This window comes from Schistocerca americana, chromosome 5, assembly GCF_021461395.2.
Source record: "Schistocerca americana isolate TAMUIC-IGC-003095 chromosome 5, iqSchAmer2.1, whole genome shotgun sequence".
NCBI lineage: Eukaryota > Metazoa > Arthropoda > Insecta > Orthoptera > Acrididae > Schistocerca > Schistocerca americana.
In genome coordinates this window covers 59461943-59480502 of record NC_060123.1, presented here as the reverse complement: position 1 = coordinate 59480502, position 18560 = coordinate 59461943, and the positions used below count along the sequence as shown (strand labels likewise).

At 39.4% G+C, this 18560-nt stretch overlaps 1 protein-coding gene across 1 annotated transcript in view; it reads right to left on the bottom strand.

Moving 5' to 3' along the window:
- Positions 1-396: 396 nt before the first annotated feature.
- LOC124615912 (ceramide transfer protein) overlaps positions 397-18560 on the bottom strand; it is a 210772-nt gene continuing 192608 nt past the window's right edge. The window contains exons 9-10 of the mRNA XM_047144090.1: positions 12512-12644; positions 397-1534 (exon numbers count right to left, since the gene is read on the bottom strand). Coding sequence (XP_047000046.1) covers positions 1407-1534; positions 12512-12644 — 261 coding nt within the window. The 3' untranslated portion in view covers positions 397-1406. The remainder of the gene's footprint in view (positions 1535-12511; positions 12645-18560) is intronic.

Here is an 18560-nt window from a genome sequence, read left to right as displayed (position 1 = left end):
ATTATGGGAAAAAATAGGTGCTGTCCCTCACATTATTCTGACTAGATTTATACATATGTATGTTTCAGCACGGCAAAGATCTAATTATGTCATCGTACATTATTTACATCAGTCAGTAGACCATATGCATTTAATACTGCCAAATGGCATACAAAAATAACTTTACCCACAAAGCTTAGTTGCAAATCTGTACCAACATGTAGACAACGTGACAGTCTTATTGGCAAATGCCAATCCAAGACCAACCTTATAATCACAAAAAACATCTTCCAAACTCTAGAAACAAACTGAAGAACACTTCAGCAAATGTCATTTTAAGTTGTAGCAACCACTACATCCATCACACATCACCTGCCCTGGGAAATGCCACAATCACTTACAACAGTCCTGCTATAATGGCATTTACAATAAATTTTCATTGCAATTATGTACATCGAGATACAAGTAATTCCATAAAGTAAGTAATATAAACAACTGTACCATTTAACTTGTTTACAATTCTTTATACACAAAATGGAAGACTATACACTTCCCTTGTGCAAAAATATTTTACACCTTTTTTAACATAATTTAATTTATTTTGTTGGCATAGAAGTATGTGCAAGCTGTCTGCCTGAAATTAATCAACCTGTTATTTTCCACGTGAGTTCACATAATGACACACTAATAAATACAGAATATGCCCAATTATAAATTAATGTGCGTGCACAATGGGATATTTCAGAGCCAAATGCCTAAAGTAACAAATCAGAAAATGTAAGTGCATTTTAAGGTAACTTTTACCAACAATCACTCAGACAACAACTTTTTTTGAAATTTAAGATAGGGAATAAATAAAGTGGAAAGTGACAATTTTATGTTCTTATGCAAAAAAATCTAACAATATATACTAATAAATGCGAGATGTCTCAAAAAAGTAGATATCAGTAAGGGGAAAATAAACACCTGTAAATGCTTAAATTGACATCTTTGGTATCTCTCAGTTAATACACCCGAAAGAGCACAGAGTAAGTAGAACTGAAGTAAATGGAAGAGATCAATGTTCACAACAGATTAAACAGCATGAAAGCAAGGCACAAGGTACAGCAACAGCACAGTAGCATAATATTTCATTTCTTCCAATCGATGGCCCATCCAAATGACTCAGTAACATTAAATACAATAAGTTCTTTAACAACACAATTAACTCAGACAGAAAAAATGTATCTCTTTAAATAACACGGGATACAAAATGAAAAAAAAAAAGTGTCTATACAGCATGAGAAAAATACAAGCAGAAAAAAGATATTTTAAAAAATATATTTATGGCAGGTAACATATTTATGTAAACTTCTATAATGCATTTACAATATGTAACTCTCTAGACCGTAACAAAATATTGTTTCTTTTTTATGTTGGTTTCACATTCAGAACATGATAGGTTTATCTTTGCACTGATCGGCGACATACGACGTGAAACGTTTCAGGAACTTTGGGTACTCCCGCTTGTATACAGCCCTCAGCACTGATGCTGGTGCCCAGCCTCCAGGATTCACTGTTTACCAACACAAAAGTTAATACTGTTATATGGAATAGCTATTATCGAGTACACACTGGATTTTCTGTCAAAGAATAAACTGAAGTCAACTATCAAACTTAACATACACATAACTAAAATTCTAATGAATGTCTGCGTGTATGAAAAATTTACTTGGGATCTGATTAACAGAGCAATAAAACAATAGTATATGAAAAATATACTATGGATCTTATTAACATATCATGAGAAAAAGAGCTTATGGAGCTAACTAACAAATTTTATGAATGTGTATTCTTCAAATGCACAATTTGTGGAATTATATCATCATTAAATGAAATGAATAATCTTTCTTAATTATGTACATAACACTGATATGTTTGCTTGTCCATAAGTTTTTGTTCTAACACCATAATACTTCTGAAATAATAAAAACTAAGACAGGTTCTAATTTAGAATGTTACAGTGAGGAGAAGGAGTATATTTCTTAGAATGTGTATTTCATATTGACTGTGGCAGATGTGATGATTATTAAAATTCCCCCATGAGAAAGATCTGGGTAGCTCTGAGCCAGACCAGACATGTTCAGGCTGCTTGATGGCAAATTGTTGTCTGAATAAGGTAAACATACCACATCCAGTTTTTGTACTGGTTGACTATAAAGTTTTAATCTTCCAAGAAGTTTAATAATAATATACTCTTAATTTCACTACCATAGGCACCTGAGGAGAAAATTGAAAATTTGTGCCAAGACTGCAACTTGAAAGCAGATTTCCTTCTAGTCAGGAGCATTCACATCCCTTTCAGGCAACTGGCCTCAGCAATAAGTTTTTATACATACATATAAAATACTGAATCAAAGATTTACTGCAATAAGTAACAGTCACAATTAACTTGTCGTCTGGTATACTTTTTCTACCTGGGTACGGAGGAAAGTCGAACAGTACTTAGCACACTAATTTCGCTTTAAACAGGACAGACACAAGTCCCTGCCAAGACCTCCATAGTTAGGTTTGTGTGATTTCTAAAATTCACGTAAGGCAAATGACACAACAGTTTCTATGAAAAGGACACTGTTGATTTCCTTCCGCATCCTTCCCACCCAGAGCTTGATCTCCATGTCTAATGACCTCAAGGTTAAAGGAAAATTAATCTGCCTTCCTTCCATGTGGGGAACAGGTTACAGAGGGCTCATGAGATAGATACCAGATGACTGAAGCATGGAGTCACACATCAATAACAAGTTTGATTGAATGAGCAAAGATTCAACTTCTTATTCCACTGTAAGGTTTTACATTTGCCATTTGTTTCGTATTCAAGCTAAAAGTCTGTCTTCTAGAATGACTCTCTTTACGCATTGCAATACCCTTAACTTGACACTTTCTAGCAAAGGTAAATACTGGATCAGGACTTTACCCAGGCATTTTGCCATTTGAAGGCTGAGTTATGCCTGGTTAGCTAAGTTGGTAAGAGCATTGCACTCAAAAGATGTGGGTATAGGTTCAACCACCCTTTTAACCTGATGGGAAGTTTCAAAACGATGCACTCTGCAGCAGAGAGAAAGATTCACTTTCCAAGACCTCTAGGCTATGGCTAATCCACTTCTTTGCAATACCCTTTCTTCCAGAAGTGCCAGTCCAGCAAGGTATGGAGGAGAGCTTCTGCAAAGTTGGGAAGGTAGGAGAGGTGACGGAGAGTTGTAGGTCACACTCGGATGGCTCACTCAATAAGATCAGAACTCACTAAAAGCGAGGTTCTGGGTTCAAATCCTAATCCAGCACACAGTTTTGATCTGGCAGGAGTTTTTCATTTTTAATTTTATTATGATTTACAGTCACCTTTGACACTGCCTTCCCAGAAAATGTAGTCTCGAGAGGTTTCTGGTTTTTGTTCTCTGATAGCTCAGTTTTTTATGTTAACATTATGAAGAGGATAGATTGCTATTTCATCATACGGTGGAGATGTTGACTTATAGACATACACACACACACACACACACACACACACACACACACACACACACACACACACACACACGGGTTGCTGAAGCCAGTTGAGAAGGTGTGTGTGTGTGTGTGTGTGTGTGTGTGTGTGTGTGTGTGTGTGTGTGTGTGTGTGTGTGTTGTCTACTCCAGAAGAAAGCCTTTTGGCTGAAAGCTGTCTTGTTTAACATTGTGTGTGTGTGTGTGTGTGTGTGTGTGTGTGTAATCCAGACAAATGCCTCTTGGCTGAAAGATTACTTGTTTAGCAGTCCTTTTGTTGTGCCTCTCTGCGACTCAACATCTCCACTGCATGGTGAGTAGCAATCTATTCTTTTCATAATATTAACATTATTCCATTTGGATTTTCCATTACTAAATTAATGTTAGCTAGATTTACAAGTAATTGCATTTTTAAGGAAAATCTTAGACAATAGCAACAATCTTGTGTCAACCAACCAAAGTATCCACCTGTATAACACAAGGAGAAAGCAGGACATACATGTTCAACATGCACACACAACACTAAAACAGAATGGACCACTGCAAACTGGAAACAGACAATACAATAGGCTACCTACAAACATTAAAACAATAAATGACACTTCAAAATTTAAAACTGCTGTCCATAATGCAAAAATGTTATTACAGTATAGATGAATATCTCGAAATATAAAAATTTAGTGCCAAGGTTAAATATAATGTATGGAAGCTTAACCTTCAGTTGTGATAATATTAAGCCTAAATCAATGTAAATTCTTGATGATTTAAAAACGTGTACTGTAAATCACAATGACTTGTCCAATATCACATTGTATACCTTGTACAACAAATGATCAAAAGGACCAATAAAAATGTAATGTAATAATCTTGAGCAGTGGAGGCAAAATTAACTGCCAGATGAACTACAGGAATAACAATTCATTCATCTTATCTCCAGTTCATTAAAGCAGTGCCTAAATTATGTTAAAACTTTGACATATATAGAACACATTGCACTTTCTTTGGTAGGGGCAGATCATTTCTCTTTTTAATAGAATACCCACAATATATATAATTGTTTCTGAAGTAGTAGGCTGATCACACAGAGAGAAAGGTTCAACAGATCTTTACTGGGTGTACACGAGTCAAGTTCTTAAGAAACTCAATATTTAGTTAAGTAGTTTTAAGAAATGATTTGAAAGTCAAAAGCATGAAAGCCAACTGTGACAACTGATAAGATAACATAACTTCCACTGAAAGCAAGTTCAGAAATCACTGCAAGTGCATGGGAAACATACTTCAAAAACTGATATGGATTTTCCAAGTTTCTGCTACCTGCTTTTGACTGGGCTAGTAATTTACCAGTTACAGGCTAGTAATTTATCAGTTACATAAACTAAGAATGGATTGAATATGTAAGACACATTACAATACTATGCAGAGAATCTGTCCAATAACATGAAGAAATCTACTAAGTGACAAGTGTTGTTAAATGGACCACACAACATACTGCAGTAAATTGACAATGTGAAGAGAAAGTAAAATGTGTAATAAACAAATTTTGCCAGATGATAACTGGATATAAATCGAAAACAAAAGTGGTATCCATGTGAATGTTTGAATCAAAATTGTATGTATTCGGAACTAATTATAAAATGCCTACTAAAGACATAGCAAAACTATGGAATACAGCACAACAGTTATTCAACTATCTTATAAATGTTTGCAAGAACAAAAAGTTAATAGTGGTTTTTTAATAGACACAAAATCATCATCTAAAGAGCTTGTAAAGAAGGTAAAATAAAGAGTGAAAAATCATAATGGTTTAATGAACTTTTTATTCATACAATTTAGACTACTGCAGCACAAAGCCTGAAACAGTTGGCTGTGAAGATTTTATCATGTAGTCTCTAATTACCGAACCTCTACTGGAAAGGTAAACAGTACACAGAAAGTTTTCAACCTCAAAAATGTCAGAAAAGGTCAGACAGTGGATGTAATTGAAAGCAGCTGCACCTCTATTAGAGGGAAAAAATACCCAGACAAATGCTGAAAGAGACTTCAGAGAAGCCCAAACTGGTACAATCTATTGCAATAAAGAACTGGAAATGTCTCAAGAATATGGACAGGACAAAAATACCACATTAGAATAAAACTGTCTATAAAACAATGTAGAAAATATTGACACAACCACTACTCATTGTGTAATAAATGTAGAGATGATGATTTTTATGATTTTTTAAAACCATGGTCTAAACATATTTCACAATTCATCATACTGGAGAGAACACGGTTATCGGTGTTTGCATCATCTCCTTGAGGAGCATTTTGATTATGTGATCAAGAGAAATATTCTACAAGAACAATATTGCATTTCACATGCTACATATCACCCAGTGTGAAATGAGTTTGTATCTAACAGGAAGTGCTTCAAATTCTGAATCACAATTAATATGGTATGCATGGTACATGTTCAATGCTTCACTTTTTTGTTTGAAGTGGTTGTTGTTGTGGTCTTCAGTCCTGAGAATTGTTTGATGCAGCTCTCCATGCAACTCTATCTTGTGCAAGCTTCTTCATCTCCCAGTGCTTACTGCAACATACATCCTTCTGAATCTGCTTAGTGTATTCATCTCTTGGTCTCCCTCTACGATTTTTACACTCCACACTGCCCTCCAGTACTGAATTAGTGATCCCTTGCTGCCTCAGAACATGCACTACAAAACCGATCCTTTCTTGTAGTCAAGTTGTGCCACAAGCTCCTCTTCTCCCCAATTCTGTTCAATACCTCCTCGTTAGTTATGTGATCTACCCATCTAAACTTCAGCACTCTTCTGTAGCACCACATTTTGACAGCTTCTATTCTCTTCTTGTCCAAACTATTTATCGTCCATGTTTCACTTCCATATATGGCTACACTCCATACAAATACTTTCAGAAATGACTTCCTGACATTTAAATCTATACTCGATGTTAACAAATTTTTCTTCTTCAGAAACACTTTCCTTGCCACTGCCAGTTTATATCCTCTCTACTTCGACCATCATCAGTTATTTTGCTCCCCAAATAGCAAACCTCATTTACTACTTTAAGTGTCTCATTTCCTAATCTAATTCCATCAGCATCACCCGACTTAATTCGACTACATTACATTATCCTCGTTTTGCTTTTGTTGATGTTTGTCTTATACCCACCTTTCAAGCCACTGTCCATTCCGTTCAACTGCTCTTCCAAGTCCTTTGCTGTCTCTGACAGAATTACAATGTCATCGGCGAACCTCAAAAGATTTTATTTCTTCTCCATGGATTTTAATACCTACTCCGAACTTTTACTTTGTTTCCTTTACTGCTTGCTCAATATACAGACCGAATAGCATCGGGGAGAGGCTACAACCCTGTCTTACTCCCTTCCCAACAACTGCTTCCCTTTCATGCCCCTCGACTCTTATAACTGCCATCTGGTTTCTGTACAAATTGTAAATAGCCTTTCTCTCCCCGTGTTTTACCCCTGCCACCTTCAGAATTTGAAAGAGAGTATTCCAGCCAACATTGTCAAAAGCTTTCTGTAAGTCTACAAATGCTAGAAACGTAGGTTTGCCTTCCCTTAATCTTTCCTCTAAGATAAGTCGTAGGGTCAGCACTGCCTCACGTGTTCCAACGTTTCTGCAGAATCCAAACTGATCTTCCCCGAGGTCGGCTTCTACCAGTTTTTCCATTCGTCTGTAAGGAATTCGCGTTAGTATTTTACAGCTGTGACTTATTAAACTGATAGTTCGGTAATTTTCACATTTGTCAACACCTGCTTTCTTTGGGATTGGAATTATAATATTCTTCTTGAAGTCTGAGGGAGTTTCACCTGTCTCATACATCTTGCTCACGAGATGGTAGAGTTTTGTCAGGACTGACTCTCCCAAGGCTGTCAGTAGTTCTAATGGAATGTTGTCTACTCCCGGGGCCTTCTTTCGACTTAGGTCTTTCAGTGCTCTGTCAAACTCTTCACACAGTATCATATCTCCCATTCCATCTTCATCTACATCCTCTTCCATTTCCATAATATTGTCCTCAAGAACATCACCCCTGTATAGAACCTCTATACTCCTTCCATCTTTCTGTTTTCCCTTCTTTGCTTAGAACTGGGTTTCCATCTGAGTTCTCAATATTCATGCAAGTGGTTCTCTTTTTCTCCAAACGTCTCTTCAATTTTCCTGTAGGCAGTATCTATCTTACCCCTCGTTAGATAAGCCTCTACATCCTTACATTTGTCCTCTAGCCATCTCTGCTTAGCCATTTTGCACTTCCTGTCGATCTGATTTTTGAGACGTTTGTATTCCTTTTTGCCTGCTTCACTTACGGCATTTTTGTATTTTCTCCTTTCACCAATTAAATTCAGTATCTCTTCTGTTACCCAAGGTTTTCTACTAGCCCTCATCTTTTTACCTACTTGATCCTCTGCGGCCTTCACTATTTCATTCCTCAAAGCTACCCATTCTTCTTCTACTGTATTTCTTTCCCCCATTCCTGTCAATTCTTCCCTTATGCTCTCCCTGAAACACTGTACAACCTCTGGTTCTTTCAGTTTATCCAGTTCCCAATTCCTTAAATTCCCACCTTTTTGCAGTTTCTTCAGTTTTAATCTACAGTTCATAACCAATAGATTGTGGTCAGAGTCCACATCTGCCCGTGGAAATGTCTTACAATTTAAAACCTGGTTCCTAAATCTCTGTCTTACCATTATATAATCTATCTGAAACCTTCTAGTATCTCCAGGGTTCTTCCATGTATACAACCTTCTTTCATGATTCTTGAACCAAGTGTTAGCTATGATTAATTATGCTCTGTGCAAAATTCTACCAGGTGGCTTCCTCTTTCATTTCTTAGCCCCAATCCATATTGACCTACTACATTTAATTCTCTTCCTTTTCCTACTGTCGAATTCCAGTCACCCATGACTATTAAAATTTCGTCTCCCTTCACTACCTGAATAACTTCTTTTATCTCATCATACATTTCATCAATTTCTTCATCATCTGCAGAGCTAGTTGGCATATAAACTTGTACTACTGTAGTAGGCGTGGGCTTCATGTCTATCTTGGCCACAATAATGCGTTCACTATGCTGTTTGTAGTAGCTTACCTGCACTTCTATTTTTTTATTCATTATTAAACCTACTTCTGCATTACCCCTATTTGATTTTGTATTTATAACCCTGTATTCACCTGACCAAAAGTCTTGTTCCTCCTGCCACCGAACTTCACTAATTCCTACTATATCTAACTTGAACCTATCCATTTCCCTTTTTAAATTTTCTAACCTACCTGCCCGATTAAGGGATCTGACATTCCACACTCCGATCCGTAGAACGCCAGTTTTCTTTCTCCTGATAACTATGTCCTCTTGAGTAATTCCCGCCCAGAGATCCGAATGGGGGACTATTTTACCTCCGGAATATTTTATCAAAGAGGACGCCATCATCATTTAATCATACAGTAAAGCTGCATGCCCTCGGGAAAAATTACGGCCGTAGTTTCCCCTTGCTTTCAGCCGTTCGCAGTACCACAACAGCAAGGCCGTTTTGGTTAGTGTTACAGGGCCAGATCAGTCAATCATCCAGACTGTTGCCCTTGCAACTACTGAAAAGGCTGCTGCCCCTCTTCAGGAACCACACGTTTGTCTGGCCTCTCAACAGATACCCCTCCGTTGTGGTTGCACCTACGGTACAGCTATCTGTATCGCTGAGGCACGCAAGCCTCCCCACCAACGGCAAGGTCCATGGTTCATGGAGGGAGGTATTTACTATTTACACAAAATGTCAGTGTAGGCTTCAGTTTAGAAGTCTAGTGCTTGGCATTTTCCCTGCAACACCTGCACGCAACCCCCACCACTACCACTCTCCCCACACCTGCGTTGTTGACTGCTCATCTACTGACCATGTTATTTTCTGCATGCACTCTACCATCCAGCAGTGGAGGTCAGAAACTAAAATTTGTCCTTTTTAATATTTCATTTGATATAACAGTCTAAAATCATTGGCAACAATCTTCACAATCAAAGAACATGATGGACTTTTCTCAGCTCAGCCCAACTGAAGAAATGAATAATTCTTGTTTGTTTCATTTTGTTTTAGGGCGCATAAAACAACTGGGGTCATACGCGCTCGAGTCAAAACTATAGAACACAAACACAGAGAGGAAGGAAACAACGATACGTCAGTCCCAACGGATAGAATAGGAGACAGCTAAAAAGAGGCATGTAGAAAGAGGGCTAAAAAACACAATACATACAAAAGTGGAAGTCCGTAACTAAAAATTAAATGGCCTTCGCCTTACTGCTTCGGTGGATAAAAAGTAAAAAGCGGTAGACAGCCCGCGCCTCATTCACTAAAACAACGGATAAATTACAAGGCAAAGCCAAGATGGAACATAAAAAAAAAAAAAAAAAAAAAAAAAAAGGGGGGGGGCATTCCAGTAGGAAGTGGCAGACACTGAAAATTTGGGCTCAATGCGTACAAAGAGGTGGGGTAGTGCCACTGAGCAAATGATGATGGCTAAAAAGGCAGTGCCCAATACACAGCTGAGTTAAAATAATCTCCTCCCGATGGGGCGGTCGAGAGGAGGTCGTCCAAGAAGCCAGGAGAGGCTTAATAAGTTGAAAGTTATTCCTGTGAAGGAAGGACCACCACCTCCTGACATACAGCAACACAGAGATCATCAGAGGGAATATAGGTAGTCGTGGGCTGAGGTACGAGGACTGCAGCCTCGTTTCCTGGCAGACCAACATGACCAGAGACCCACAGAAACATGCCATTGGCTCCACCAAGAGTGAGCGAGTAACAGTTTTCCTGGGCCCGCTGCACTAAGGGATGAACAGTGTACAGCGCACAGAGACTTTGGTGGGCGCTGAGTGAGTCTGAGCAGAAAACACAATTGGGAAGGCTGCAAGAGAGAGGTGCTGCATCATCTGAATGTGGATGGCGTCTAGCCCTGGGGCAGAGGATCGGGATGAACTGAGAGCATGATCTAGCTCCCTCATAGTAAAGGAAGCATTGTAGCACTCATGGTTCTGAGAAGAGAAGGGTATCATCTGAATCTCCTTCACTCGTTTCTGATGGATGAAGGCAGGGTGATAGTGGGAAGAGCTCGAAACTTCAGCAAAATGGTGGCCCAAGGTGTTAGAGATAGCAGTAGGGTCCACGATGACATCATCAGCCGCTGTCAAGACAGAAATTGGGGAATGTCCTTCAAGGAGCGAGTGGTAACAAGAACAGAACTATAGATGCCAGACACAAGAACACAAGGTTTGTGACTAGCCAGTAACTTGTGAGCTACTGGGTAAGGCACTTTTTCCTTTACCCGTATCTCTTGAATGGCCCACTCATCTAGATAAACGGGACAATCCCGAGAGGAGGCGATATGGCCGCCATTGCAGTTGATACAGTGGGGAGAAGGAAGCAGACATTTGCCCTCGTGCATCCCTGCCACAGGTTACGCATTTGGCTGGGTGTCAACAAGATGTTCGAGTGTGGTTGAATCAATGACACTGGTGACAGGGCATCAGATTCGGAATGTATGGCCAGACTGTGATAATTTTATAGCTTGCTCTGATCTTGGATGGCAGCACCACCCTGCCAAAGATGAGGAAAAGAGTGCGAGTGGGCACCAAGGAGGAATCGACCTTCTTCATTACACGATGGACAGCAATGACACTCTGATCAGAGAAGTAAGACTGTATTTCAGCCTCAGTTAGACCATCAAGTAGCCTGGTGCAAATTACACCACCGAAAGAATTCAAAGTTCTATGTGCCTCGACACGAACATGATAACTGTGGAGAAGCGAGTCAGCAAGCAGTTGTGTTTGAGAGTCAGAAGCTGTCTCCAAAAGAAGAGTGTCATTCTGTATACGGGAGCAGGATTTCACAGGGCCAGCAATTGCATCAACACCTTTCTGGATAAAAAACGGATTGATCGTGGTGAAGGACTGACCGTCTTCAGTATGTGAGACCACAAGGAACTGTGGTGCAGTGAGAAGGATCTCTGAATCATTAGCCTCATAACGTTTACGTTTTGCAGACGTTGAGTGGAAAGATGATTGACTCATAGCAAGGAAATCCCCCATGACTGCCATCATCTCCGTTGGTGAACTTCTTCCAACTGGGGGACCCCTTCACAAGGGGGCACACCCGCCTTAGGTGATTGACCTCAGGTCACACCTCCTGAACACCTGACGGAGGGGCCAACCGACAATTTGGGATGGTTACAGCTCAGGCAGTCACCCCTCTCTGGGCCTGGCCTGTACCAGGGAATATGTGCGAACCCTACCTACCGACCCAGTGCTGGGAATTACGCGTTACACAGTCACCTGTTACGCGGCCTTCAGGAGCGTACAGCGAGGAATAAGAAAAAAGAGGGTCCTCGAACACAGAAGTGGAGGAACGAGAGGAGAAGGGAAACAAAAAAAAGGAAAAGGGAGCCAAAAATAAAGTATAGACTGTTCGCATGTCAGCAACAGAATGAAGAACATTCCCAATAATACCACAGACATGTTTCCCAAGAGAGGGGAACAACAATAGCTAGAGGATAGACATGCAGCGTGTAAGGGCAAAAGTGCTGCAGAGGCTGGGGGCCCGTGGTAGCCAAGCACGAACCCGCCAAAGAGTGACGAGCCCCCTGGGGCGAATCATTCTTGTTATTTTCATGAAACTCTTCTCCTGTATGATCTCTGAAAAATATGTCCGACCAAGTGTTGCAATGCTGCTGTTCCCTATTAGTTCCAGTCTACTGTTGGTATGAGACAATTATGAGGTCCTTTCACTATTATTTAAGATGAGACCACTGTACTATAAAGATTACAGAAGCAATCACTGACAGTATGCAGACAGAAGAGCTGAAGACGGAAGTTTCTCTGCCCACCATTGCTATCACTATTAAATCTCTCTTTTATAAATATTTTCTTATTCAATATAATTAACTTACCACAATTTTTACATACTTTCAAATTTAATTATTCAAAGTAGAAAGCCACTCAGTGTTGATGCTTACCTACTGAACAGTAAGTTACTTTACATGTAATGTTATCCCTTGTTATCTTGGCATCATCCTTTGGTGGATCCACCAAAGTTTGGCAAACTAGGCATACAGTCAGATAAATCCGTACACATTTACTGGTATTTGCCTGTAAATGAAAACAAACTAGTTAGGGTACAACACATACACGAGAACTGTGAACAATGAATTACCCCATGACTTGAATATTCCCTGACAAAACTGAATCTTTGATGGCTTTAGACAGTTAGTGCTAGCATATTGAAAAGTTTGTAAATATATAAACTCTCTCATGAGAATTGTTTATTTAAAAAGCATATTACAATGAAAAACTTCCATCAAAGAATATGAGTACATTGCTCAAGTCCTAGATGTTACAAAAGGTACACAGTCAGAGCCTTTTGCAGAAGAGGTCAACGATTTTGCAGGTCACTGTGACCAGAATGTCACTAATTTCTTGTATTGCATTCATTATTTCCTTATGAATATCATTATGACACTGTCAGTTGTAAAACACAAAAATTCTGTGCAAACATTAATTTATGTAGATGAGTACATTAATAAAAGCTATCTGTAATTAACTGCTATATGATCACCAGATGCATTTCTTGATTTCACAGAAAAGAAGTGTTGGTGATGAAAGGCAAGTGTAAGATTGTGATCTGTTCACCACAATGCATTTCATCCTCGTAATCTTTGGTCAAGTGTGCCATGCTAAATCTGCCAGCCAGTTGTGATGGAACTGCAATTGCAATTAAAGTTACACCTTCTTTGTAATTTTGTAGTGGAGACAATATAGCACGGTGTTAAGTATAATGAAAAAGATTAAACAATACCCAGTGTACCACAGCTGAAAAAATTTCCAAGAATCATAATTACGGCTGTGAAAAAATTTAAAAGTTGGCACTAATAAAAATTTTGAGAATCTCATACATTGAATGTGACGGTCCCAACCATTTTTGAGTTGCAAGTGACTGTAGGTTCTCTGCATGCAGAGCACAAATAGACACAAAGCTAGAAAGAAATTAACATTATTCCAGAAAGTTTGAGCTGATGATAACAGTAATGTGTTGGAATACACTGGAATTAGAGAGAGAGAGAGAGATAAGGATATGAAAAAAATAAAACATTAAAAACCATCCAAGATCACCTTTTTTATCTTCAGGTCTTAAAATCTTTTTGTTGTAGAACATATTCATTTTATGCTGACCTAATGAGGGTTGCCACAAGTTTCCCCAAGTGAAATTCCCTGATATTTCCCTAATTTCCAGATAAGCTTTAGCATTTTTCCCTCACAAATTTTGAGATCTCAAGGGCAATTTAAGACGTAAGTTGACAATCTGTCTTTGCAGCTATGGCACAAGAAACAATGGTGCAAATGAGGAAATATCTAAAAAAGACTTGCAAGCAGATGGTGTTTCCTGGCGCGAGCAAAAATCTTAAGTACTAACATCAACATCTTTTATAATGAACTATTGTTAGATGGAGGAAGCAAGCTAAATGGTGTAATTGTTTCATTATAACCACTGATGTTATTTTATTTCAATAAAACAAAGCACATTTGGTGACAAGATAAGCATTTCTTTGGAGTTCGCAAGACAGATTTAAAATATCTTCACTGATTTGAGAAGTAACCTCAGAAAAAAGTAGGCCTCTTGGAAGAAGTGTACATGGTGTGGAAGAATTGTGTAAACCAACACTGTAGCTGATCGCCAATGAAATGTTTGTTCTACTATGTTTGTTACTGTCCGTTAGTGCCCGCTGTGTTATATATATTATTTTACAGGTATTGTATGATTTTTCTTTTGAGAAATATATTAGTACATAGAATAGAAACCACCAGCGACTGAGAATTCTCTTCTTGTCATCCATACTTTCTATACGCCACACACACACAGACAGACTTGGCCTGAGAGAGATCGGTGCGACTAGATCTGACCGGCAGGGCCTGCACATTAGTGGGACTGAATGGCTTCAGATTGGCAGGCCCGATCCATTACAGATACCTGCAGAATGGCCTGCAGTTTTGGCCGGTCACAGAAATCCATTGGTGTGGCCGGTTATTCACAAGCCACAGACAGAATGTTGATCAAATGAGACCACAGTGATCAATCCATGCAACAGATAACTTGTTCAAATACTGCGAGAATCAATAATAGTGAGGATAGGTAACAACTCACAGTAAAGATGATTGCTGAGCCGCAGACAGGCACATAGAAAAGGCAATCACGATATCACAATTAAATTTTCATCCACAGCTTTTGTCAGAAAGAGAGCACATACACATTCACACAATCACTCGGGCACTGATGCACACATGATCACCGTCTCCTTCCGCTGTGTCTACAGTCTCTGAGAATCAGATCCAAAAAACCACTCCTCATGCTTCCCTGCCTCTCGTCAGCAGCTGCTAGGCAAGCAGCAAGAAGTGGTGGCAGCACTTACTGTAAGTTGAGGGGAGTGGTAGAAAGGGGGGAAGTAGTAGTAACGAGGGAGTAGGGAAGAGGCAAACGTACTCAGCTGGACCCAGCCAGCAATGATGCATGGCATATCAATAAACATACCATTTCATCTAATGACACAAATTTTTTTTTTTTTGTTTGCAAATTTCTGTGAAGAAAATAAATTCCTCAGATCTTTAACAAAGCTGTAATTGTCTACAATACACTACAGAGATGTGGTGATAAGTCAATAGTCTTCCCATTTCCCCAGCTCCTCTGTTGTGCAGTAAAGTAGATGATACATTTGTAACAGACATGAGTAGTGTGGCAATGCTCTAAGACAACTTTAGCACATTACATGGAGGGTGAGGGGTGAGGATGAGGTGGGTGTGTGTGTGTGTGTGTGTGTGTGTGTGTGTGTGTGTGTGTGTGAGTGTGAGTTTTTGTGTGTGTGATGTTCTGCCATAATGCACAATTGCAATGTGAATTTGGAAGTTTGAAGGGTCAAGAATAGCTCAGAAGAAACAGCTATTGGCACCAAACGGTCTGCATGTACGCCTGCCATCGAAAAGACTCATATTCATTCAGTTTGAAAACTTGCATAGTCTGTGTAGTTCTGGCATTAGCATGCTCAAAGAATAATCCATTCGCTTTAATTTTATCCGTAAGAACTTTACATGGTACAAACAATTGTTCCATCAAGTCTGTAATTCAATATGTCTGGATGTCCAATGACCAAGCTTTTTTCAATTCACTTCAGTGGTTACATGGAAAAGCTGGACTTCTATCACTAGGCTCAAGGAAACCCCGCGCATCTTCACCGACTTACATTACACAATACGAAAACAACCATTATGGGTTGCAGTGTCATATTGTAAGGTAAAAGGTCCTTGTTTTTAACGATGAATGAGGCACTGCCGTCACTGTGATTACTGAACATTATGTCAACATGGTACAGCCATTTCTGGCTCCAAGACTCCATACATAACTAAATTTTGGGATTCAGCACACCTGTTTCATAAGGACCTAGTTCAGTGCCAGTCTATAGCAGTAGTATAACATCTGTTTGGAGATCACATAGTTTCCAGGAACACTAAAATCACTTTTCCATCCTGGTCTGCAGAATTCTATGTTCGACAGTGTAGTGTCAACGAGCAAGGGGAGCACACAGACATGTGGCAGAACTGAAGTATGTCACTTTCCTCCAATGCATACGGTAGCTGATGTTCAAGATCAGCCTCTCCACTACTTGCCCCCTGTATCACATTACAAAGGAGCAAATGGAAGTAATCATAAGTGAACGAGAATCTGCGAACAATTTCATAGCTTATGAATGCTATGTTATTACTTTTATGGTGCTAATAATTAGCACACAAGATACAACACCACACAGTTAGAGCCACAACACAAAACTTTGAACTACGAGAGGACTATTTTATATGGTGAGTGGCTTATTTAAGGACATAAGTACAATGGCATAGGAAAGGAAGAGTTTAGGTTTCTCAATTTGTACGTACACATACATAGTGTACTTGAAACTAAATTGCAATTCCAGATTTTCTTCGCATTAGTCCAAAACTTTGTATATATGTCGGCTGATACTTTTTGCTGGATTCTCATACAATTGCAGAGGAATTTAAAAGCAGAACACTCATTACACAGATGACTAACATAACATGAAGAAAGGCTAGAATTTACTCTCTTGTTAATAGCAACTGGACACATTTACGTCAGTGATTGTTTCATATTCCAATAGTTGCAGTGACATACATGAAGCACCTAAGAATTTTATTAAAATATTGTAAGGAAGATAATGGCAATATAGTATGATTAATTAAATGTGAAATATTCATGCGACCTGTAACACAGGCTACTTGATACAATCTACTATACATGTTAGTCTGTTACAGGACAGCAGTGCTAACATCAGCCACGTAATTACGAGGGCTATTCAGAAAGTACGGAATGTTTTGGCATTTAAAAAGAAAAACAAAGTATAAGAAATACATTTTATTATAAAAATCTGAAAGAGCGACTGACATACTACTTTTCCACATAGTCTTCAAACACATTGAGGCACTTATCATAGCAGTGGACAAGCTTCGAAAGACCTTTGTTGTAAAATTCTGCCACCTGAGACTTGAGGCAGTGCGTCACACCCACCTGGAGTTCTGCGTTGTCATCAAAGTGCTGCGGTGCAAGCCAGTTCTTCATCTTGGGAAACAAGTGGATGTTGCTTGGTGCAAGATCAGGGCTGCAGGGTGGATGAGGGAAAATATCCCATTTGAATGAATTAATGAGTTCTTTAGTGTGGTTTGCTGCGTGAGGTCGAGCATTGTTGTGCAAAAACAAAATTTTGGACATCAAGCTTTCCTCGACATTTATTTTGAACTGCTCTTCTAAGGTTGTGCAAGGTTTGACAGTACTGGGCAGAATTTATGGTTACTCCACATTCGAGAAAATCAATAAGAAGCACACTTTGCATATCCCAAAACAATGTCGCCATCAACTTCCTTGCTGACACAGTTTGCAAACATTTTCTTGGTTTTTGAGGGGACCTTGTGTGCCCCCACTCCATGGACTGTAATTTTGTCTCGCAATTGACATGTTTCATCCAAGTCTCATCACTGGTTACCATTTGACCCAGTAATGAACACCATGTTTGTGGTAGGCCTCCAGAAAAGTCAATGTTGCCCCCATTCGCTGTTCTCTGTGGTGCTCTGTAAGCATTTTGGGCACCAATCGTGCACAAAATTTGTGGTAGCCTAGCTTTTGAGTGACAATTTCGAACAACAAAGTCCGTGAAACTAGTGGAAAACAAAGCGAAAGCTCCATTATTATGAAGCGACGGTTTTCACGAATCGTTTCATCAACTTTAGCAACAAGATCGTCAGTCACAAAGCTCACGTGTCCACTTTTCTCTTCACGATGAACATTGCATGGGTTCAGCCATTTTTTAACCAAATGCACCGCTTCTGGATGGAACACTCACTCATTACGTTGTTTCCATACACTTTGCACAGTTCACAATAAATTTCTATAGATTACAGAGCACAGCAATCAGTCATCCTTTTTTCGTAGGTTTTATTACACAAATCATCATTGATAATGGCTAGGCACTAGCCGAAATTTGGATTTGCGTAATAAAACCTAGAGAGAGAGAGAGAGAGAGAGAGAGAGAGAGAGAGGAGGGGGGGGGGGGGGGGGGTGGACTGATTGCTGTGCTCTATAATTTATAAATCACATAACAGTCACTGAGTGCACCCATTTCCCAATGGAAGGTAAACTGATGAAATTTCTATAGGTTCTAGGTTTTTTGCCAACAAAAACTGTATCACAGACCACACCTCACAACTGGTGGGATTTTCAATTGCTGCACACATTTCAAATTTCAATACCGAAAAAACCAAATGCGCAGTGACATTCCCAGTCACGGATGGAGGCCGACTGAGCTGCTGAGCACGCACATACCAAAATATACGCGATCAGCGCGTGCCTAGCGGCGTCAGACAGAAATGGTGTCAGGTATGGTAAGGGGTTACTTGTGGCAGAATGCAGGGATGTGGTGGGGAGAGGGTGCACAGCTAGGTGCAGATGGGACATTA